This window comes from Nyctibius grandis, chromosome 6, assembly GCF_013368605.1.
Source record: "Nyctibius grandis isolate bNycGra1 chromosome 6, bNycGra1.pri, whole genome shotgun sequence".
Classification (NCBI taxonomy): Eukaryota; Metazoa; Chordata; class Aves; order Nyctibiiformes; family Nyctibiidae; genus Nyctibius; species Nyctibius grandis.
The window spans coordinates 29,859,583-29,884,154 of record NC_090663.1 but is presented as its reverse complement, the minus strand read 5'-3'; the positions used below and the strand labels follow the sequence as shown (position 1 = coordinate 29,884,154).

General features: G+C 38.9%; 1 protein-coding gene across 2 annotated transcripts; it reads left to right on the top strand.

The window, feature by feature from the left end:
- The first annotated feature begins 2,571 nt into the window (after window positions 1-2,571).
- On the top strand, window positions 2,572-18,858 carry GABRG1 (gamma-aminobutyric acid type A receptor subunit gamma1). 2 transcript variants are annotated; one of them, XM_068402861.1, is made up of 6 exons: window positions 2,572-2,699; window positions 5,507-5,589; window positions 6,849-6,986; window positions 7,112-7,264; window positions 13,404-13,597; window positions 18,532-18,858. In XM_068402861.1, exons 1-6 carry the CDS (start codon window positions 2,572-2,574, stop codon window positions 18,856-18,858), a joined length of 1,023 nt encoding a protein of 340 aa, XP_068258962.1. The 2 variants fall into 2 exon arrangements, with proteins under 2 accessions (XP_068258962.1, XP_068258964.1); XM_068402863.1 differs by having other exon boundaries at window positions 13,404-13,615; window positions 18,580-18,858.
- The last annotated feature ends 5,714 nt before the right edge of the window (window positions 18,859-24,572 follow it).

The window sequence follows — 24,572 nt, the reverse complement described above, 5'->3', positions numbered from 1 at the left end:
GAAGTGCCAGCGTACAAATGGAGGACCAGCCTCCGCAGGAGTGTGACAAAAGGCTAGCAATTGGATCTCTTGTTATACTTTCAGCAAGATACTCGGAAACAAGTAGTTACTAATTTTATGATATTAAACTATTATGTATTAGATTCTTTTTGAACAGTGATAAATGTATCATGAAGGATTTTAACAGTTTCTTTTTTTTTTTTCCCAAAAAGTTCCTTAAACAACCTCTTTAATACATGGGTAAGTTAAAAACTTGCTCATTTAATACTGAAAGATAAGAGAATACAAGCATATGGGTCTGCTGAGGCTGTTCCTTTGCTTTGTGTGTTCAAAATAGTCTGTGAGCTCTTCTTCCTTTTTTATCTTAATTTGTTAGGGTGGTTGGTATTCTATGACAACCTGAATTTTCTTGCTCTGGGTGGATTTGACTGTAGTGACACTTTGATAAATCTCTTTTTCTCAGACAATGCAATGCTACTGTGAAGTGGCTGCTTAGAGTAGCACCTTCAGACAGTGTGCTCTTTTCCTACATTTGGTCGTGTCTGTTGATTTCACTCACTGACTTCTTTTTTTTTTTCTCCTATTTGTACTGTAAAGGCAACACGTAAATCTTTGTTCATTCAGTTCCATTTAAACCCATTAAAACACTTCTCTGGTGTACTGCCTTGGGCTGTCATTTATGCTAAAGCAAGACAAGTTTCCTTTCCAGTTGTAAACACTATAGATGAGCACAGAAAGATGAATTTTAAGGTCAGACAGGCCCCGGGTTTTCACACGTGTCTTGAACATTGTTTACAGAAATAAAGTAATCAGGGACTTGTTTTGACCTGCAGAATCTTTCCCTGATGACAGTGCCTCTCAAGAAATAAGCAGAGTTTTAGAGCGAAGTCATCTCTAAAATGCATTTTTGATTAGTGCTTTTCTTCTCTGTCCATCCACTGTTTGCCTCATACACTAGTTAATTGTAACCTTTGAGAGTCACTGAGTTACCATAGCCCAGGTGGTAATTCATCTGCCATACATCACAGAGCAAGGGCAAGCCTCCCTCTTGCATACCTATTTCCTGAACCTGCTCTTCTCCCACCTGGAGAGGTGGGAAAATTGAGAGAGATTTAGGTACTCCTGGAATATCTGCCTTGGCACTTCTCAAGGATGAAGTGCCAAATTTCACAAACTTTCCGGTGAGATGGGTGGTATCAGTTGCAGAAATGAGCGAGGAGTCTGTAACTTGAGCAGCTGGCTGCTGTGATTATTTAAAAGTAAAATGAACCAAAAAAACCCCACTCCAACCAGCAAAGCCTTCCACTTTTATTTTATTTAAAACCAGAATTAACTGTCTGCACTGTGCATTTTTATTGACCAAGTAAACTAGTAGTGACCCCTTTGGTTCAAGCAGGAGTTTGAACAATTGTCTCCTTCTCTCTTTCCCCTACGCACTCAACCCATAACTGAGAGGTGAACAACCAACACCAAGCGTCTAAGTCTGGTCTCCAGCTCTTTTTCCCTGCAGAGAAGCTGCTGAGCTGCTCAGTGGAGCCCTAATGGGGCAGCCGTGCAGGAAAGATCACATCTGCCATCGAGTAGAGAGACTGTTACCCTTAAGGTCAGAATTGTGGTCTGGAGCTGTGACAAATACAACACAGAAGAAGCTGCTGCTTTCCTCCTTTGTCTGGAGTGCAGGAGCAACTGGCTGGATTATTTAGAAAACAATATTTCATCTGTAATGTTTTTCTCCTTCAAGTTTTACTGTGTCAAGAATTGTCTCATTAAAAGGCGTGGGTTTTCCTTTCATTTATTTATTTATTTATTATTCACCTTCGTTTTCTGGCCATAAGTCTATCACAAAAGGAGCTTTCTTGAGACTTTAATAAGTAAAGTGTAATTGCTTTAGGGAAATTTCCTTCCTGATTATGATCATGTATACTTTTGTGTGTATGTATGTAGGTATATGAGGCAGATGGTAACAGATACTTCTGCAAACTGTGATGTTTGCTTCCTGCATATTAATGAATTTTTCAAAATCTGATATTTCTTGAAGTATCTTAAATTGCATGTTGTAAAGTTTTGGGAAAAATCTAGAAAGTTTATTTGGTTTGCCTCTTAAGAGATGTAGAATCTCTGTCTTAACAAACATAGTCTAGCCCTGAAGTGTTAAGGTTGCCCTTAAATTTCTGCCTACGGCCCCCAGAATTGGTTGCACTGTGCGGGGACCTCCAAGTTACAGCAAGCTCCCATCACGTCTCCTCTTCCTTAACTAATCAGTGTGTGTCAGGGGAGAGGAGGTAGGCAGAGAAGGCTGTGTGTGTCTTTTGTCAGCCTGTAATTTCTGTTTGGGGTTACAGGCCGCTGTGTTCTATGCGAACGGTAATACAAAAGAAAATAGAAGAAGTGGCCTCAGTTTTATATATGAATTAAAAATCATTGGCTTTCAGACTTTGGTAAACGTATACATAGATACAGTTGTTTCTCTGTTTTTAGGAATACACTATAGATATAATTTTTGCCCAGACTTGGTATGACAGTCGTCTAAAATTTAACAGCTCAATGAAGGTGCTTATGCTTAATAGCAATATGGTTGGAAAAATTTGGATTCCAGACACTTTCTTCCGGAACTCAAGGAAATCAGATGCTCACTGGATTACGACTCCAAATCGTTTGCTTCGAATCTGGAGTGATGGAAGAGTATTATACACTCTAAGGTGGGTTTTTATTAACTGGGTAGAAAAAAATAAACCTGTTATGACCAATAATATCAAAATAATGAATATGAATCAAATCCTTGGCATCTCTTTTGTTGTGGACCACAGGAATTTGCAAGGAGTTGTTTACCAAAGGAGAAAAAAAAAGATTATTTGATCATGAAAAACATGAAATCAATAGTATTGAAATATATTGCCTAGATAATTGGGTAAAGACAATTGAAGGGGATAGCAAATTTTAATCTCATTTAGGTGCAGGTAAGATTAAAAAAAAGATGTTGTATAGCATGTAGAACCATGGTGGTCTGTCACTAACATATTGCAGATCTAGTCATAAATTGTTTTGCAGACTTTATGTTCTAAATAGTTCAGTATCTAATTTCCACCAAATTATATTCTGTAAATAAAATATGAAATGCTTCAGATAATAAAAATCAGAAGTTTGATTAAAGCTAAGGCCCCAGTCCTGCATATGCTTTTTAACATGTTTATCCTTGTAAGCTATTAAAATAAACAAATCTGTTCATCCAAATAAGGCATAAGCAAACATGCTGGTGATAGTTCTTCTTGGCAAATGGGGGATGCCTGGGCTGGTTTTAAGCTTACCATCTAGGCTGTCTATACTGATCTTTGAGTTACTTTTCAACCAGTTCTTGAAAGGCTGTAGTATACAGAAAGCATTTTAGGGTCATCTCTCAGTTTTATTTTTTAAGTATGCCTAAAAACATCTTGCAATAAATTAGGAGCTGATCAAGAAGCAGTCTATGTAGAGGATGCCATAAATCTGATTCTGCTCTTAAGAGTTTATTTACTTATTTTAAAGAACAAGTAGCACCTTTTAATTACTTTCTTTTCAGTCATTTATGCTGTTTTCATATGCAGGCTAGTTGTGTTGTATGAACAATTTATAAAAGTCTTCTGTATCAGAAGTAAGAAGAATTAGAAAGTTTTAAAAGAATTCCCTTCACTGAATTTTTGCTCAGTATGCTTCATATGAGACCATACAAATACCTCTGAAGAGCAATTTTTAAACAGTTTATTATGCTAGTGTTTATAAACATCTCTACGAGTCTTTCTGTTGACATGCTAATTTTTCTTTTTCTTTTTGTAGCTAACAATTCTAGAGTCTTGCTGGGACTTTACCCTTCTGTTGTCCATTCAGTTTCAATGTACAATTTCTTTTAAACAGGGTCTAAGTAACACAAAGAAACAAACAAACTCAACCAAAAAAAACATGTGAGCTCTCCCAGAGCAATAGGTTGGAATTATTGTGCTAGAGTATGAGCTATGAAGTGCAATGAGCTAGTAATAAAACAGCAGAACAGGTATTCACCCAGGACTGCAACATGCAAACATCTGTATAGGTGAAGATATGGCCTGAATTTGGCCTGAGGTGCAATAACATTGAGAGGTTCATATGCTGGTTATTGAAGGAGCAATAATAGGATTTGACAGTGCTCCAGGTTCATGGGCTCCCCTGTACTACCACTCTTTCCCTGTTGGTAATTCAGGGAGCAGACGTGGGGATTCTGTTAGTCAGGCTTACTGAGTCTCCTCTGAGGATAGTCCTTGGTCTGTCCATTGCACCCATCAGTGATTCCAGATCTAGTTGTGTTGCTTTTAATACAAGTCTGGTTTTGTTTTCTTTTTCGTTAAGCATATGACTATCCAAAGGTTGAAAATGGAAAACAAAGGCAATAAATGCGTATACCGTAGTTGGCAAATTTGAAAAGCATCTTCAGAGGGATGCAAGTGTTTCACTTGGAAATGGTGGGGTGGGGGTGATGATCTCTTCCCCCCCCCCAGTATATGGCAAGAAATACTCTTTCCCTTATAAACCTCTCTCTTGGTCAGGACAAATTTCTAGAAAGGTCCTAGTGAAACTTTGTGTAGAATGACTACTTTGTTCACAGATTTATAGAACTTTCTGGCTGTATCTTCCTTTTCGCATTCCTTTTTGTCTAGTATGTATTGCATACAGTCAAGTATGTTAACATTATGTTAATTTTCAAAGTTGATTTTAGAAGACATTCTGACTTTCTTCACAGTGTTACCAACAAAGGAGGAGGTATTTTAAATGCAAAGAAAGCAGTTTGGAGCCTAGCCCTTTACCCTAGCTTCCTAGTGAAAGGTAGCAGAACTGGGTTTTCCATTGGTTGCTTGGAAGCTCTTTGGAAATCTGTGATAGTATTTTCAAAAGCAGCAAGTGAGTCAGTTGATACCGTTACGAGTCCTAAACTACTTCTAAAATGTATATTAGTTTCGTGAATTACTTGAATGTCTTGGATATTAAATGAGTAGAAATATCAAGTCTGCTCTTTCCTATCCATGCTACTGTCTTTACCAGAGCTGCTTCCGTGAGTACAGAGCAAGCCCAAGAGTGTCCCCACTTTCTCTCTCATGTGTATAGCCACCAGATACAGTGATGCCAAATGCAATTTGACTTGACAAATGCATTCTTCAGAAACTTCCTTTATTTGCTATCATAAACTCCCCTCCTTGCCCTGCCTTCAGTCCCTTCCTTTTATCTCCTATTTCTGGTAGAGAGCTGAGAGATTCCTCCCAAATAAATTGAAATTTTTTAAATGTCTTGAAATGCCAATTGAAACAACTCAGGTCCTCAGGTTGCACGTAAGGATATTTTTTGTTCTTTGGCGATGATGCTGGATGTTTTTTTGCAGATACACAGTTGGCTATGCGTAACATCCATTAATTGGAAAAATTGATTTCTGTACATGTTCTTTACTATCTAGTCTGAAGTGTCTGGATGCTTGAATATAATCTTTTTTTTTTCCTTTTCTAATTAGGCTGACAATTAATGCTGAATGTTATCTTCAGCTTCATAACTTTCCTATGGATGAACATTCTTGCCCACTGGAGTTTTCAAGCTGTAGGTGGTAAAATACTTTTTTTTTTCCTCTTTATATTCAGGCTTTAAGTTTCCTCAGATTCTGGTGGCAAGAGAGCAATTGTTTACTTTTTAAAGCCTTGTAGTGAAGGAAAGAACTGGCCTGTTTATGTTTTGATTAGATTTATTGCATTACTTAATGCATTATTAAATGCAGTAATGAATGAGTTGAATTACATGCATTTCATTTACGTGCAACTTTAAAAATAAACTTATTGCTTAGGAGTCTGATACAATGCCCATTCCAGTTAATGGAAATCTCTTGCCCTGGAAGAACATTATTTTTTATGTCTGCCAGACTTGCCAGCTTTGAATTAGTTCTATGTGATATACTTAAAGGGAAAAATAAGATCTGTTTTCTTCAACCTCTTCCTGTAAATGCTTAATCAGTACAAGAAGTCCTTCTCCTTTCAGTGGGAAAGCACAACTTTAAGGCTTCATTTCTTTAATATAAAGTATATTTTTAAAAAAAAAGTTCCTGAGGGAATTGTGCTATTACTGGCAAAAAAATGCCAAACCACCTGAACACAGCTAAATGACTTATTCCTAGGTGCAAAACTTAATAGACACTGAAATCAAACTTCAGTGATTCTTTTTAAATTAATGTTTTCATTTAATACTTCCTTCTTGAGTGCTTCCAGCTAAATGAGCTTTGGTAGCTCCACTGATTAAAGCGAGTCTTGCTTAATTTCATTTCTACCTTTCTACAAGATAAGGTGGGGCAACATGTGAGGCACATGAAAACTGAGAAGGTTGCACTTCCCCAAAGTTGAAGTACTGGACAGTGAATCAGGCCACAATAATCCATTCTGGGAATAATAGACAAAGAAACTGTCAATAAACATCAATAGGAATTTTGTCAAATTATGTACTAATAAGTGTGTGTCCTTTTAAGCTATTTGTGGTCTTTTAATGGTAATATATATTACATTCATGTATTAATTCATAGTGATGATTCTGAGCCAGTTTTTCTTATCTGAGTTGCAGAATATTGTGTAGATAGTTCCTAAACATTTGTATTTACATAATTTTTGATTGATCATACATTTAGCTAGTCTTAAAACTGAGGCTAGATATTTTGTGGTTCAATTTTAAGTGCATCACGTGGGCTGTAGATTGGCTTTCTCTCTGATCCACTTTATGTATAGCCCTGGTTTAGTTTATAAACAACTTCAGAGAACACAAAACATGCTTTGGTATATACTGTGGCTGAACGCTTGATTTACTCTGTTCTATTCTAGATGGATATCCCAGAAATGAAATTGAATACAAATGGAAGAAAACCTCTGTTGAGGTGGCAGATCCAAAATACTGGAGATTGTATCAGTTTGCATTTGTAGGGTTACGAAATACAACTGAAATTTCTCATACCTTGTCTGGTAAGGCAAAGTGTTAAGTTTTATTTAATGTAATATCTGTGTAGAACAAGACTAACAGATGAAGATACAACTGAAAACCATTTTCAATGTCGTGTAAGTATTTTTTTTCTTTTTTTAATTTATAGGTGATTATATTATTATGACAATCTTCTTTGATCTCAGCAGACGTATGGGATATTTTACTATTCAGACATACATTCCTTGTATACTCACAGTTGTTCTTTCATGGGTGTCATTTTGGATCAATAAGGATGCAGTTCCTGCAAGGACTTCTCTGGGTAAGGGTGTCTTTTTTCTACCTTGAAGAGTCTGGTACTCCCCAGGATTACAAATCTGCAGCAGGGAGTATATTAACCACAGTTTATTCCCCTTCAGATTGTGACCATTGGTCATCCTTTCTCTTGAACTGCAAGATTAAGAGTAGGAGGATCCTGCTGTGGTTGCATAGCAGGGCTTAAGCAGGTAGTATTGAGAATGGGAATCTGGAATTCCTGATCCAAGCCTTGTGGATCTGCCGTTGTTCACATAAATATATTTTTTCTCCTTTATGTTTTTTTTTGTCTTCTCCAGGGATGGCGATATGGCAATCATTAGTCTGGCAAGTATGATTAAACTTCACTTAGCATCATGGAACAAAGGATGTCATTACTACAGTCAAAAACTGTGAAGATCTGTTTTTGTGGTGGTTTATTTTGTTTCTTTTTTTTTTTAATTGTTGTTCTTGTTAGTTTTTTTAATAATAGAAATGATTCAGTTATTCTTTTAAGCCCAGGATAGGACAGAAAATTTGCAACCAAAGTTGCACTTCAAGCAGTTAAACAGAACTCACAAAAACTGACTCACTGTGCTGCTTTAACTACAGACAGAACTGAAGTGTGTTGCAAGTCCTACTACAGAGATAATTCTGTGTTAGTGTCATCTTGACTGACCTGTTTAGCATGGTATCGGTCTCCTCTGTTTGACTGTTTAGGATTCATGCACTGCCTTGGAGAAGAGTTGTACCCCCCACAAAAAGCATGATAGACAGGGGTGTGTGGAGTGCACAAGACGCACATTAGCAACTTTGAGCTTAGCAGTGAAAGATGCTTTTAGTAAAACTGGTGATGGCAATATGACCTATTTTGGGGGAAAGATCAAGAGCTGAGAGTGTATCGTAGGAGGTGAGAGATGTGAGTTAATTTTCCTCATCAGGTTATAGGATTGTGAACACACCATTCCCACGTTACAGGAGCGTTTCCTACCAGAAGGGTGAGTCCAGGCTTTAAATCCCTGCCTTTCCGACGGAAACTGGACCACTGTGCAGTCAAGCCTGCAAGATTAATGAGTCAAGAAATAAATTAAGCAAAAATTAGCATGGCTTAGTAGCCTGATGAAAATGTAAGGGAAGAAAATCTGAGTCTTGGATCTTAACTTTATGCTATTTAAAATCACTGCAAAGTTTAGCGAAGAGAGCCTAAAATCTTGAATAAATAAGTGAAACTATCTCTTGATAGTTTCAAATCTTGATTTAGGAATTTATTATAAGATTTCTTTGACTGACTAATCACTGGACATCATTGTGGGTAGCGTCTGGAAAGACACTAGCTATAACAGGAAAAACTGTTGTATTGGTATCCTGCTAGTTCTGTATCCAGTTTGTTCGTTTTACAGAGTACTTTTTCTGTGCCATGAACCTAGCAAATTTGCCTTTGATCTCATAGTTAAGCTAGAGTTCTCATGCTCCCACTTCAGCAGTACTAACCTTCATCTACTTGAGATGCACTACAAACTTTTGCAATATCATATTTACAGCTCCCTGCAGTTAACTCTGAGCTCCGTTTGTGTGAACATGCAGAAGCCATCGTTTGACAGATTGTAGGATGACTTTTCTCACGTGCTGATGTTCTGTTGAAGAAGAAAGAGAATACCAGTCAAATGGACACAATTTTTTAGAATGAGAAATTAAGACAAGAAACCAAAACTAAGCAAGGTCCATCATGGCAAGGAGTCGTGGTGCTGTGGAAGGTTTGCTCCCTGTGACAGCCCCCTGTATGCCTTTCGCATAGTGGAGGGGACTGGGAAAGTCCACATCTCCCTTTGTCCTCTCTGAACAGAACTCAGTAAGGGGAATAGTGGGTGTCACCTCCCACCTGGAGGCTGTGCTGGTGTCTGGTACACTGAAAAGGCTTGGGCCTTTTTTATTCTGTACGTGTTGGAAGATCCTGGCAGATTGTGGTTTCCCAAAGCAAAAGCTTTGAGATGATTAAAGGTATTTAGAAATTTAATTATGCAGAGAGATGCCTAATTGATTTTCAGAAGCATCTAGTGGGAGCGAAGCACTTTTGAAAAACTCTGTGGTTATCTGTTTGCCCTTTTAGGCATGTAATTTCATTGGGAAATCTGTTACAAAATCACCACTGCTTTCCTGCTGCAGGATCAGTCCGTAGTGACCCCTGATTCCATGCTTTGATTTAAAAGCCAAACAGTCTTAGACTGGTGTAATACAGTTTTTGCAATAAGCCTGTGCATGTAAACACCAAATTATTTGTGTGTTGAAGTATTTCTCTCCAAAGGAAAGGTCACATCTTAATTTTGGACTACTATGAAAAAGGCTTTGCATCTCCCTGAAGCATCAAATATAAGAAATTGTTAACATCTTCTAAATGTTAAACCAGTGAAGAGTGGCATAGTTGAGATTCTGAACACATCGGTATTAAGACCAGCTTGTTCTTTTAATTAACTTGTATGTAAGTGAATCAAGGGAAACCTTTTCTATTACTTAAGACACAGTATTTTAAAAATACCTAGTAACTTAGAATGAGACCAGAAAGTCCATGAAGGTTATCTAGTTTGACCTGCTACATGTCAGAAGCAAACAACTGAAAACATTATTCCTTTTTCCCATGCTTTCTGAAAGTTTGAAATCATTGATAAATAACACACCTGTTTTTCTAAATGTGTCCTTCTGTACTTTTTAATCTTTCAAGAGCCAAAGGACTTGGCTCTTGAAATTCCTGGGACAGGAATTAGCAGGGCTCATTCGGAGAGCTTTAAACTAGATTCGAAGGTGGATGGGGTAGTAGCTGGGCTTGCACCACTGGGGCAACGCTCTAGTGTTGAGGTAGACCAGGAGGCCGCCCATCCCCCTGGGGTGAAATCGGTGTGCTCAGCTCGCTCCCTGAAATGCCTGTACACCAATGCACGCAGCATGGGGAATAAACAGGAGGAGTTAGAAATCCGTGTTCGGTCGGGGGGCTATGATCTGGTGGCAATTACAGAGACTTGGTGGGACACCTCGCATGACTGGAATGTGGTCATGGATGGCTATATCCTGTTCAGGAAAGACAGGCCACTAAGGAGAGGTGGTGGAGTTGCTCTTTATGTGAGTGAGCAGCTAGAATGTATTGAGTTCTGTCCAGGGGCGGATCAGGAGCGAGTTGAGAGTTTGTGGGTGCGAACTAAGGGGCAGGCTGGCAGGGGTGATACTGTTGTGGGTGTCTATTACAGGCCACCAGATCAGGATGAGGAGGGTGATGAGGCCTTCTACAGGCAGCTGAGAGCAGTCTCGCAATTACAGGGCCTGGTTGTTGTGGGGGATTTCAACTACCCTGATATTTGCTGGGAGGCCTACTCAGCCAGCCATCCTCAGTCCAGGAGGTTCCTCCAATGCATTGATGATAACTTTCTGATGCAAATGGTGGATGAGCCAACTAGGAGAGGAGCGCTGCTGGATCTTATCCTCACTAACAAGGAGGGTCTGGTTGAAGCGGTGAAGGTTGAGGGCAGCCTTGGTTGTAGTGACCATGAGATGGTAGAGTTCAGGATCTCATGTGGCAGGAACAGAATAGCTAGCAGAATTACAACCCTGGACTTCAGAAGGGCCAACTTTGGCGTTTTCAAGCAATTGCTAGGGGAAATCCCATGGGACAGGGTACTAGAAGGTAAGGGGGCTCAAGATAGTTGGTTAGCATTCAAGGACTGCTTCTTCCGAGCTCAAGATCAGAGCATCCCAGCAGGTAAGAAGTCAAGGAAGGGTACCAGGAGACCTGCATGGTTAAACAGGGAACTGCTGGGCAAATTCAAGTGGAAGAAGAGGGTGTACAGATCATGGAAGGAGGGACTGGCCACTTGGGAGGAATAGAAGTCTGTTGTCAGAGGATGTAGGGAGGCAACTAGGAAAGCTAAGGCCTCCTTGGAATTAAACCTTGCAAGAGAGGTCAAGGACAACAGAAAGGGCTTCTTCAAATACATTGCAGGTAAAACCAACACTAGAGGCAATGTAGGCCCACTGATGAATGAGGTGGGGGCCCTGGAGACAGAGCATAAAAAGAAGGCAGAGTTACTGAATGCCTTCTTTGCCTCTGTCTATACTGCTGGAGGCTGTCCTGAGGAGCCCCGGACCCCTGAGGCCTCAGAAGAAGTCAGGATAGAGGAGGAATCTGTCTTGGTTGATGAGGGCTGGGTCAGGGACCAATTAAGCAACCTGGACGTCCATAAATGCATGGGCCCTGATGGGATGCATCCGCGGGTGCTGAGGGAGCTGGCGGAAGTCGTTGCTAGGCCACTCTCCATCATCTTTGCTAGGTCGTGGGCAACGGGAGAGGTGCCTGAGGACTGGAGGAAAGTGAATGTCACTCCAGTCTTCAAAAAGGGCAAGAAGGAGGACCTGGGTAACTATAGACCGGTCAGCCTCACCTCCATCCCTGGAAAGGTGATGGAACAACTTGTTCTTGGTGCTGTCTCTAGGCACATCAAGGATAGGGGGATCATTAGGGGCACTCAGCATGGCTTCACCAAGGGGAAGTCATGCTTAACCAACTTGATAGCCTTTTATGAGGACATAACCCGGTGGATAGATGATGGTAAAGCTGTGGATGTGGTCTATCTCGATTTCAGTAAAGCATTTGACACGGTCTCCCACAGCATCCTCGCAGCTAAACTGAGGAAGTGTGGTCTGGATGATCGGGTAGTGAGGTGGATTGTGAACTGGCTGAAGGAAAGAAGCCAGAGAGTGGTGGTCAATGGGACAGAGTCCAGTTGGAGGCCTGTGTCTAGCGGAGTCCCTCAAGGGTCGGTACTGGGACCAGTACTATTCAATATATTCATTAATGACTTGGATGAGGGAATAGAGTGCACTGTCAGCAAGTTCGCTGATGACACCAAACTGGGAGGAGTGGCTGAGATGCCGGAAGGCTGCGCAGCCATTCAGAGAGACCTAGACAGGCTGGAGAGTTGGGCGGGGAGAAATTTAATGAAATATAACAAGGGCAAGTGTAGAGTCCTGCATCTGGGCAAGAACAACCCCATGTATGAGTACAAGTTGGGGACAGAGCTGTTGGAGAGCAGCGTAGGGGAAAGGGACCTGGGGGTCCTAGTGGACAGCAGGATGACCATGAGCCAGCAGTGTGCCCTTGTGGCCAAGAAGGCCCATGGCATCCTGGGGTGTATTAGAAGAGGTGTGGTTAGCAGGTCGAGAGAGGTTCTCCTCCCCCTCTACTCTGCCCTGGTGAGGCCGCATCTGGAATATTGTGTCCAGTTCTGGGCCCCTCAGTTCAAGAAGGACAGGGAACTGCTAGAGAGAGTCCAGCGCAGAGCCACGAAGATGATTAAGGGAGTGGAACGTCTCCCTTATGAGGAGAGGCTGAGGGAGCTGGGTCTCTTTAGCTTAGAGAAGAGGAGACTGAGGGGTGACCTCATTAATGTTTATAAATATGTAAAGGGCAAGTGTCATGAGGATGGAGCCAGGCTCTTCTCAGTGACATCCCTTGACAGGACAAGGGGCAATGGGTGCAAGCTGGAACACAGGAGGTTCCGCATAAATATGAGGAAAAACTTCTTTACGGTGAGGGTGACCGAACACTGGAACAGGCTGCCCAGAGAGGTTGTGGAGTCTCCTTCTCTGGAGACATTCAAAACCCGCCTGGACGCGTTCCTGTGTAATATGGTCTAGGTAATCCTGCTCCGGCAGGGGGATTGGACTAGATGATCTTTTGAGGTCCCTTCCAATCCCTAACATTCTGTGATTCTGTGATTCTGTGACTTTTTTTTTGTATTTATAAAATTTGTGTGCTTATTTGTACCTGTTTGTCTATTGTATTTTTTTTATGTGTGCATTCTGTAACAGATTTATAAAATTACACAAACTTTTTCAGTGTCATTGTTTATTCAGTGTCTGTTGAAAATAGGAGGGATTTAAACTGAAGGTGAAATGTGCTGCCTTCTTTATGATCCCACGGTGGCTGCTGGATCCATAGGGATGGCTTCTTGCAATAGCACCAATGTGTGTGAGTGTGATCAGCAGAGAAGCCTGCTGTGGCTCAGTTCTTGATGCCTCATGAATGAATTAAGGACTAATCTGAGGATTTTTTTGGTGACAATATGATGGGATTACTTACACACTTCCCTCTTCCTGTCTTCTTTTCTTTCTTTCTCGAACAGGCATTACAACAGTGCTGACCATGACAACGTTGAGTACAATTGCTAGGAAGTCACTCCCAAAGGTTTCCTATGTCACAGCAATGGATCTTTTTGTTTCAGTTTGCTTCATTTTTGTGTTTGCTGCCTTGATGGAATATGGCACCTTGCATTACTTTACCAGCAACAGAAAAGGGGACAAAGGAAAAGAAAAGAAGGCAAAATCTAAACCATCAGTAAGTTTAGCCAAACAATAAGAAAAAAAAAATGCAGAATGCTCTTTATTGTAGCATTAATTTTGAGAGACTGGTTCTTAAGTAGAAGGGCTAATGTTCAAAAAAAATTTAATACTAATACTTATTTTGTCATTTTTTTACAGTTGGGGGCTTGTACTCATTTTCTGTAAATACTACTAATGAACAAAGGTTTTAGATAATTTCACTCATATGTGAATGAGAACACATGAGCCTAACCTAGAGAGTGATTTGATATAATATTCCATGCTTCCACGCCATGCCAAGACATTGGTGCTTCTAGAGCTGCCTGTGGCGTGTGTGCCCATGGAAACAGTTCTGTCTGGGCACAGTGCTTCTGAAACAGCACCTGGCAGAGAACCGTTGATAAAACTGTAGCAGTAGAGAGCATGTAAATGGACTGAAGGTATGAGGATTTGTTTGGGTCTGCATCATCTAACTTGGATCTTACCTTGCTAGCTTTGCAAAGGAAAAAGTGCTTATCATTGGTCAGTATTCTGACTCCCTTCCGCTTCAGAAACTCTACTTTAACTCTTTGTTTTTTTCATTTACTTCCACGTTTCTTTTTGGTAAAATTAATCTTCTGCTTTTACAAGTTGATGTTTGTACGGTGTGAATCCCCACATATCACAGGAACAATTATTATCAAATTTTAAGAGGCTTTCTGTTTGTCTAGTAAGAATACTGGAACTTCCAAAGAATCCATTGTTGGAAGACAGTATAAATATTTAAAGCTAATCTTTAATCTAATAAAACATTGAGCTAAAGGCATTAAATTGCTTATTCATTTGAACACTAGGCTTAATATCTGAGGCTTGATTGTTGTCATCTTTTGGAGAGAATAAGAGGAAAGACAATGTTATAAAGCCCCCTTCCAGATCATTTCATCTAAGGAAGCTGGAGCATGGCTGAATCATAGTATCAGTTGTCTTTTCTGGGTGAAGGCTGTATACCACCTGTGTAAGATCAAACAGAAATTGAAATGAAATTACAGAAGCCCAGATATGGAAATGCAGAAATCATGTTATGAACCATATCCATTCTGCGACTAGTGTTGGAAAGCACTGGCGCACCCATTTTGAGCAGCGCTGCAGTGGGAGAATGTCTGACAGGGGCACTGTGGGACTGCTGTGGCTTAATACCAGGGATTTCCCTTGCGTTTCATATGGTGAGCTGGTCCGAGTGGATCAGCTGTGTATTTAGGACAAGCCTAGTGGTGAAGGGTTAATACTGCCCTGTGCTGCCTTGGTCAGACATCGCTGTGATCCTCAGGGAATCCAGCACAGCCAAGAGAACTAGAAAATGGAAACCTTAGACCTCCTTCCTGTTAATGGTAGCAGCAAATGTGCGCACAATGGAGAGGATGGAAAACAGGCTTTGGCAAGGGCCACAGCTGAGCAATGAGGGTAAAAGATAACGGAGGCTGCAGAATTTGGGGGACTTCCCAGTGTTAGCATAGCAGAGTCAATTTTAGGTGGTTGTTGCAATGGGGTCTCAACAACACTTAGGGAACAGGGAGCTGAAATAGGTCTGCTCTCAGCATGCACAACAAGGAGAAAAGGAAGAGGGGAGGAAGTACTGCTTAATCAAACCAGGCAGATATTAAAGATCAGCTGCTGGCAGATCAAAAGTGGTTTGCAAGTATACTCTATTGAACAGAGTAACAAGACTTTCCAGAATCTGTTCACATGTCAGCCATTTGTGCAACAATCTGCCAAATGCTTTGAGATTTTCCATGCATATGACAATTTAAAATGTAGAATAATGGTGAGATAGAAACTGTGACACTTATTGAATAAAAAGCTGGAATTTGGTCTAAGATTAAAATTAGCAATATAATACTCAAAACACTGTTCAGTTGTGTTTTACTGTGTTCTTAAAGCATGCTTTTTATTTCTAAGTTGTTGAAAAACAACCATCTTTTCACACAGAATTCTTTAAACATTTCAGCACGTTATGGCTATAAGAACATACTAGATAAGAGATTACTTTTTAAAAAAGGAGGGGGATTAAATTTAATATACTTAGATGCAAGGATTCTAATTTGGTAAGCAGGTTTTTTTGGTGATGTTTTATAAAAAGCTATAGAATTTATTGTTCCAAATAGAACAATTAAAGAAGCCAGCTGATTAATGGGAAGTTTTACAATTACAAATCCATTTTTTTTCTTTTTTTCTTTTTTTTTGGTCCCCTTTATCTTTGTCAAACACTTCTGTTCATTCTTTTTCTCTTGTAGTTATGGATGTGTAACTCAAAACCCGAATTTAATTAAAATACTCGGTTTAATTCCTTCTGAAAAGTTCTCATTTACAGGTGTTTTTTCCTTGGAAAACTTGCCTTGTATACCTTGTATAGGTCTTCTATTTCTATTGCAAAATGCAATAAAAGCTTATTATTCCAGGAACTAACGCAAATATGGTGCAACAAATGATCTTGTGAAAAAAATAGTGAGATATTACAAATGATTACAGCAGTTTTATCTTACAAAATATGTGCTGGCATCATTTAAGAAAGGTAGTATGAATTAGCTTATGTGAATCCACATTAATAAGGATAATGAGTTTGGCAGGAAAGATTAAACTTAATTAGTTGTGGATCTTGTTCTGATCATCATTTCACCTGAAGTGAATGCATCACCTGTGCTATGATCTCCACAGACGATGGCTTTCTTTTGTACATGTATTAGTGTTAATGCGGAGTAATTTGGTTTTGGTCCTATCAGAGTGTATTAGAAATGCTTCTCGCTATATGTGGAGTTTTACCTACAATATCAGTAGGCATGTACATGAACAATCAGCATGTACTACTGTATCTACATGTTTGGTTTTTTTTTTTAAAGTCTCTGCCAATTGATACAAGGTCATTTTCTTGTGAGGTATTAGTATTTTTTTTTCCTTTTCCCTCATGTCTTCTCTTTCTTACACACATTTTATGTATTCCCTGTAGGTAGTTAGGCCTATAAGATGGCCCTGTCTTTTTGCCTCTCTCAGGCCACCTCTTCAAACGTGTAATTCAGTAGCCAGCTTCAGTCTGTGCTGGTGACATGAGCAGTGAAAAGCAGTATTTTCCTCTTCCCATGGTGTTTCTGAGTTGGGAATTCCTGTGTTACCCCACTAGTAAAAATTATTCATGCCATGAATCTTACATGGCAGAACCAACAGTCAGAAAATTCTTGTAAAGCCAGAGTGGGCGTGAATGAGAAATAAGCATCTTTCCCTATATATCTTCAACAAAATAATGATTTTGTAAATTAAAAAAAAAATTGAACTTAATTTTTATGTTTTATAAAAATAAGCCCTGTTTGTAATGACTCAAATTAGGGTAGAAGCACGTAACTGCTGTTTGTTAGTATTGTCAATGTTTTATCATAACTGAAAAGAATAATGAGGTCCTTTAAGATGATAATTAGCTCCCTGGGTCATCATGTCTAAAAAGTGTTGAAACAGTAGTCTGTGTGAAACTTCCTCTGGTAAAGACACATTAAATAAAGCTATTTGAAAACATGGTGGATACTGTACTGCTTTAACATCACCCCTTGGGACACTGGGTAAAATGTCCCTGCAGCAATTGAGTGACTCCATAAGAATGCATAGAGATCTGTGTACTGGCCAAAGTAATTCCCTGGAAGTGGGACAACAGGACTCTAAAACATAACAAGAATCTAAATGATGTGGCTTCCTGTTTTTAATTATTTTTTTCTTATTTTTTCATTGCCTATCATGTATAACTGTTTAAGACAGATTCTTCTCTGCACTTCAATACCTAGTTAGTTTTTCTGACTGCATACTTTCCAGCTGTATTTATTCCTTACACAACAAAATATGGAGATGTTAGAAAAGAGAGAGGACAATGTAAGACTAGTGTTGATGTAACCCCTATCTTCAGTGTGAAGATTTTAGAAGAGATGCCAAAGGTGGGAGGGGTTGAAAGAAAGAAGATTATGGAGCAGTTTAAAAAGGCTGTGAGATTTAGAAAGAGAAAAAATGACAGATAGAGAAAGATAATGTCTTTTGAAATATTCAGCAAAACAAGGACGTAGAGTGAAGAACTGTGTGGAAACAAAATAATAAAAGGGGGGAAAGATGAGCTGTGGTAGTGCAAGTAAAAGGAAGATGAAAAGGCAAAGTTGCAAGAAAGGGAATAGCAAATAGTATATGTACTAGGCAATAAGGCACCCAGGTTTTTTCTATGAAAATTTTTTATGAACCTTAACATCTATTACACTGAGTTTTTACCAGATGGCAAGAGGGTTTATTTATGCCCACAGAAAGTAAAAGTAAGAATTAAGAGATGAATTAATCAGCTTCACTGAATGGAATGGCATTCTCCTAAGGAGTCTTTATGTCTTGGTTTCTAAAGGCAGCACATATTGTTTAGGGATTTAACATCAGAGGTTAGGTGATGTAGCCAGGCCTTATGCATCTCAATCTCTTAAACTTCACCAGTGATGCTGTACTAATCCCATTAGCTTTTTTTTTTGGTGAAAGTTTAGCTTCCAGAAATACATCCAGTCTCATTCTAAAGACTCCAAATGATGGGAGAACCATCATTCCCTCATCAGTGATGCTTATAGCCTGCTTGCAGACTTGCTTGTGACCCAGCTGTCAAGTTGTGACTGACTTAAAAATGTTTGTTTGTGTTATGTAGATGGGATCAGCTAACCCTGTCTGTGTAACTAATTATCCACTATTCCCAAATCCCAGCACAACCTAGTTTTCACTGTGGTGGGTGAAAATCATTCATGATCTGTCGCCTGCAAGAGCTAATTATATACGGCAGTTCGTAATTCGCAAAGCTTCCCAAAATGTTTTCTTTAATATTAGAATTTCTGTATATTGTACTGAAGGTGCTTATATTGGCCTTTGCTTTGGAAAGTCTGTGGAATCATTTAATGTGAGGATAAAAACACCTGCAAAACTATATTTTTCTTCTTTGTTTTTCTTAAGAAACCACCTGCAATTGCTGTTCGACCTGGATCAACACTAATTCCAATTAATAACATTAATCATCTCCCTGATCGTGATGATGATTATGGATATGAGTGCCTAGAAGGGAAAGACTGTGCTAGCTTCTTCTGTTGTTTTGAAGACTGCCGCACAGGATCTTGGAGAGAGGGAAGAATACACATCCGTATTGCAAAAATTGACTCCTATTCTCGAATCTTCTTTCCAACTGCCTTTGCATTGTTCAATCTTGTTTACTGGATTGGCTATCTTTATCTGTAAATTTCAGAGGTTTGACAAACTCAGAAAAAATGCTAATTGAACAGTCATTAACACTTTTCAGTGAACAGTCAAAGATTAGAGCTGGTCCAAAATGACTCAAATTGTTTGAATGCTTTAAAAATTTGAAACAATGAGAGGAAATATGGTGATATAGTCTCCCTCTTGTGATCAACTATAGAACTGAGATTGGTATTTTGAAGAGAAAATTTAAAAATAGGTATCCCTAAGATTTAACTTGCATGAACACACACATGTTTTTTTTCCATCTCTAACAAAATGCAGAGTCAAGAGGCTATGTTGTTTAACCGGACAGTTCTACATAAGCTTTCAATTTTAATCCTAAATGATAATGCAGATGAATTTCGTAGCATCTCTTACACCTTTAAAAGAAAGCCTTAATAAAATGGGATTATTCTCATCCATTTCATCTGTAAGGTGATGATTTTATTAATCCCTGATTTAAGAAAGTAAAATTGAACATTTCTATTTTTCAGCCAGCCATTTGTTCTCTGCAGTATGTTAAAAAGAGTGATTAAGTCATAATTAATCACATTCAGATTTATACAGAAGCAGAGGTTAGAGCAGCAAGAAATGGATATATCACGAAAACCCCAAGGGTAATTCTGAGCTTGTCTTATCCTGACCATTGATACAGGCTTTTGGCTTTCAACCTCAGATTACATTTATGTCTGTGCTCCATCTGCCATTGCTTCACTGTTGTGAGTTCTTCAAACTTCTCCAAGAGGGCTACAGCTTTCAAAAATTCCTACCCAGCTGCCGTTTCTTGCTCATTTCGTGGAAAACAGACTGATGTTGTCTAACTGAGATTCTGAAGCATAATGCTCTTGACATCTCCCTATTCCCCTCTCTTTTGTCTGATTCATACTCAGGGCCAGAGAAAAAATCACAACTCTACGTTTGGTAACATTTGTATCATCACAGTTTGGAAAAGCTGTAACAGTACTACAGTCATTGTATTCAAAGCCACTGCGTTAAATCTCCAGCCCTAAGAGTGTGGTGTGTGACCTGCTCCACTTTGCATACATTGTGATTTTGTAGATTCTGCTTCTTACTGCATATGCTACTCACTGAGCCAAAGGCAAATGGTATGAATTCACTGAACCCGTGTTATAGATTGCTGTGTAATTACCTCCTTGATATTTGTTTGTTTCCAGTGGAAAAGCCTTGTTACTGGGGCAGATGTGTAGAAAAATAATCCTTATGCATTGCAGATCCTTCTCCAAGTTGGGATGTTTCCCCCCAAAAATCATAGGACCAGTTCTCCAGCCTTTCTATGGTCAGAGTTTCTGTTCACTTTGGTAGCAATTTTTCAGTAGTAACCTTTCTGGACTGGCTTCTCTATATTGACTATGGCTGTCTGGCAGCATTTAGTATCTCATTTCTATTTTAAATCCATTGTCTTCATTATGGAAAAGTGCAGTTTTTCCTCCTTTCTCAAAAAGAAACTGGTCTCAAGTGAGCTTGCAAAAATCACTGTAAAATTAGGATACGCATTAAGTAAAAGTCAGAATTACTCAGAAGACCTTACAGATCTTTAAAGAGGATTAATGGGATTAGCATTTGGCTGTAGGTAAGGATGTTCAGTACTGGAGATAAAGACATGATTAATGGCTAATAATAGAAAATGATATGTGAAGGACCCCTCCCCCCAATATTTCTGTTGAATGTGCTCCCTCCTCTGATTTTCTCAGAAAAGATGAATGTATTTTTATATTCTAGTTGGTACCAGACATAGTAAGATATGATATGCAATACACATTTCAGATGAAATGTTACTGCAGTATTCAGCCCTGAAGTTTAATAGAGAATTTAAGACTATGTGCAGTGATTCTAGAAGAAAGTGTGACAGAGAAAATTCCATTTTAATGCAAACTTTATTTCGGTCTTTAGCTGATGAAATATGAAAGTGGTTGAGAGAATCTTAAAGCCTGCTGTCGAGGTTCACTGACATTTGTTGCGTGACCTTTCTTCTGAGCACCAACTTCTTCTGACTGTTAGACTGAGCATAGAAGTGCAGCATCGTTAACAGCACTGATCTACTATAATGTATTGTTTCTTTAGAGTTTTACATTCAGAATATGTTCGGTACAATGGACATGTGTCAGTTTTAATTCCATGGTGCTGTTTCATGCTTTTTGACAGCACACTAAACACATTCCTCTGTAGGAGGGATGAAGGTGGCTTCAGCAGCAGTATGTTGGATGTGTACTTGAAAAGCAGTCTACTCGCTATACAATATAAGGCCCAGATTTTGTGAGCTCCTGAGTTTCATTAATTCACCTTTAAACAAAAGGAACTTGAAAGAACTTGGCACTTCACAAGGGGAAATACAAATTTCACAGCCTGCTCTCCTTTGGCACATCTAGTTAGCTTTTTCTATTCATGTGGTTGTCAGTTGCCAATCAGCCTCCAGTGACTGAATTGGAGAACAGAAAACATCCTGAATTGGCAAGGGATGGATAAGAAGTCTTTCATCTCTAATTTCTATGAAACAATGTAATGGAGTATTAAAGCTATTGAATGTTATGGCTGTTTGGTTTACGGGTACACTTGCTTCTGTCTGTTGACAAACTTTTCTGTGTACTTCATTTGTTTCTGATGAAATAATTTTAGTTTCCCATAGTACTGTGAGTGCAAATAGAAATGGGAATGCAGTGAACTGTAACATGTATGTAATAAATGTGTTATTTTAGTCCTATGTGTTTTCTTTCTAATATGCATGTAAACACTTGATTCCAAGAAATCTAAGTGATGATACTCAAAAAAATGGCCAGAAACAGAGACTATAATTACTTGGACTTAGATCCTGCAATCGTTTTTCAAACCTACCTGGATAAAAGTTTGTTTACTGATAGCTGGGATCACAGTATTTGGAGTCAAATAATTTTGACCATTACTGCTTAAGCACATGCTTAAACCCATTCCTAATCAGTACTGTAATTAGAGCAGAATTTAGAAAAGCGTGTGCTTATGTACTGTCATAAAGAGTGATGCTATCCTGAATTGATGCCATTAACACATACTTAATTTGCACTGATTTCAATAATGAGTGTTCAGTAGCTCAGATGATTGAACATTAAGGATGTGATCCAGAGCCTCATAAGTAAGAAGTTTTCTCACTGAAAGAGAAGGACACAAGAGGAGAAATTGCCTTAAAGGCAGAGGGGTGAAAATCTGGGGAAACTGTTTATGCTGCACCTATCTTAGGCATCTCCTGAAAGGTACTTTTCAAAAAAAGAGACTTTTCCTTGATATTTCTCTATTAGTGTTCACCACTTGTCTGTTTTAATAGTGAGTACAGCTCAGTGTGTTATTTTTTGGTAAGGTTTTGTCTATGATTGTACTTCACTGATCTTCAGTGCATGTCTTCCGTGTCTGAATGAATCTGTTTTATGTAGTGGCAGTGCAACCAAAGCATGAGCTTTTATATTCACATGTTGATGTGCTTCAAAGGCTTTAACCTTATGCAGTTTTCTGACATTCAGAGACATAGGATTGCATAAGACTTTGAAGGAGAATCACCTCCAACATGGTTTTTATAATTTTCTGTTTCTCATTTGCTATGGTAGTAAACAGTTTGTTTAAAATTGATATATGAACTGTGCTTTGTAATTTGTGAACAACTTTGATCTTTCGATTGAAAGCCCAAGAGGAGGAGTCTGGATTTAAATATATATCTATCTGCTTAGAGTAAGATAGTTTTGTTTAATTGCATCAGTCATCATTTCAGTTTACTGTTTCCAAATAGCTGAGAACTGGTGCAAATACCTCTAATTTAAGTTTTTCAAAAATAGTTGTTAATATAATTATTTTTTTAATTCATTGTATTTTCTCTGAGTTATATGTTAAATATGATCTTTTATGTTTATGAAGTAATACTGTATTGTAGTCATTATACTAGGTATAGAAAATAGAAACTAATGTAGAATTCCTTAGCTAAAGCGTACAAGGCCAGGAACTGGAAAGAATTGTTGTGCTTCCGTTTCTGAAAAAGCTCAGTGAATGTCCATATGCCTCAATGAATGTGCTATGGAGAGACTAACTCATGGGGAGAGGTAGAATATTCTCTGAGCTTTAAAAAAAGGCCTCTGCATTGGTTCATGCCATGGGCTTGCTACCCAAGTGGTTTAAGACAATGAAAGAAATAGATCTGTCCTTCCTTTTTCAGTCATCTCTTGCTTCTGCTTCATTTGTGCCAGCAATAGCAGTTGTAAAGCCATGTTGCCAGATGAATCAAAACCTGAAAATTTATCTTTATTTTACTCTTTTGAAAGTTAATGTTTCAACCAGATGGGTGGGATCATCTGACTGAACATGCAAGACTATGACCATTTGTTCTGGTCCAAGACAGGTGATGGGACCTTGCAGCTGGAGGTAGAAGGATGGCTTCTTATGATGGACATCTTTCATTCCCTTGAGAATCTGCACTGAAAGCTGGTGTGGAGGGAGGGGAAAGATAGGGGAGAAAAGGTTGTGGGGGGAAGTGCTTCCAGACTCCAGTGTCATGGATCTGAGTGACTTATATTTAGTTAACAGGTTTCTTATTGGTATCTGTGATAATGCTCTTGATTTTCCTGCAACATAATGAAATCTTTTTTTAATTAAAAAAAAAATAATACTGTGCATTTCCTACACATCAATTACAGACTGAATGAGCAATAGACAGTTATCTTAAGTGATCATTCTGGTGAAATGTCAGACAGAAAATCAGAAATCAGGTTAAATCAGAAAAAGGTTACCTTTTTACTCCTTCTATTATTAATGATAAAACTATTTTTAAAATTATTGGGTATTACTTAGTACAATAGACACTGGGAAAGAGCTAGTACCCAGGTGTCTACACCACTGTTGGTCCCCTTGAGCGCTAAAACATTTGGGAATGGAAATCTGACCCAAACTGCATTCAATCATTGAGTCCCTCTCTCCTTCAGGGAGTGGGAAAGGTAGATTGTGATCATGTCAGGTATGAACTAGGATAGCTGGTGTACTCCAGGGAGGTTTGTAACAGTTTCTAGTTAAAAGGAAGGGTGATTTCTGCCTGCGAGACTATAATTTGAAACAGCGTACATGTTTTCCTTCAGAAGAAGGATGTGTGCTGTGACTTCCAGAATGATGGAAAAGCATCCCTGCACTTGATGTTTATCTTTGCACAGGAGTGGTAGTGGTTCATTGAGTTGACTGTCCTTCTATGAGGCACTGAGATATTCCCCATGTGGTATAGGGGGAGAGTTTTGATTGCACTCCTGGGCAAGGTGTCTAAATCTTGTCACAGGGCTCAGTATTGTGTGTTCTGAGTTGTCTTTTGGATCTGTTATGATGCTAATGAAAAGGCAGTGAATATTAAACTTTTGATATTATTTACTAGTAAATCTCACTGAGAAAGCCAGAGCATTACAAGTGCTTTAGAGGAAACCTCAGATAGCCCATGGAGATAGATAGCTAAAACTGTAATAGGCTAAAGGATCTAGCCCTTTTTTCCATAGGTGGGTCTTGTTGCCCGCTAGCAATATATTGTTTCTAAAAAAATCTTAAAAGTCTTATGGCACTTTAAGGAAAAAAAAAAATCTGTAAAATTTCTGAGCAATCTCATTCCCCTTCACAGTGACAAATCTTGCTTTGCCTGCAAATTTTGCTTATGGTAGATCAACGTGACTTGAGCTGTGTGAGGAGAGCCACCAGGGATGTAATAAGAC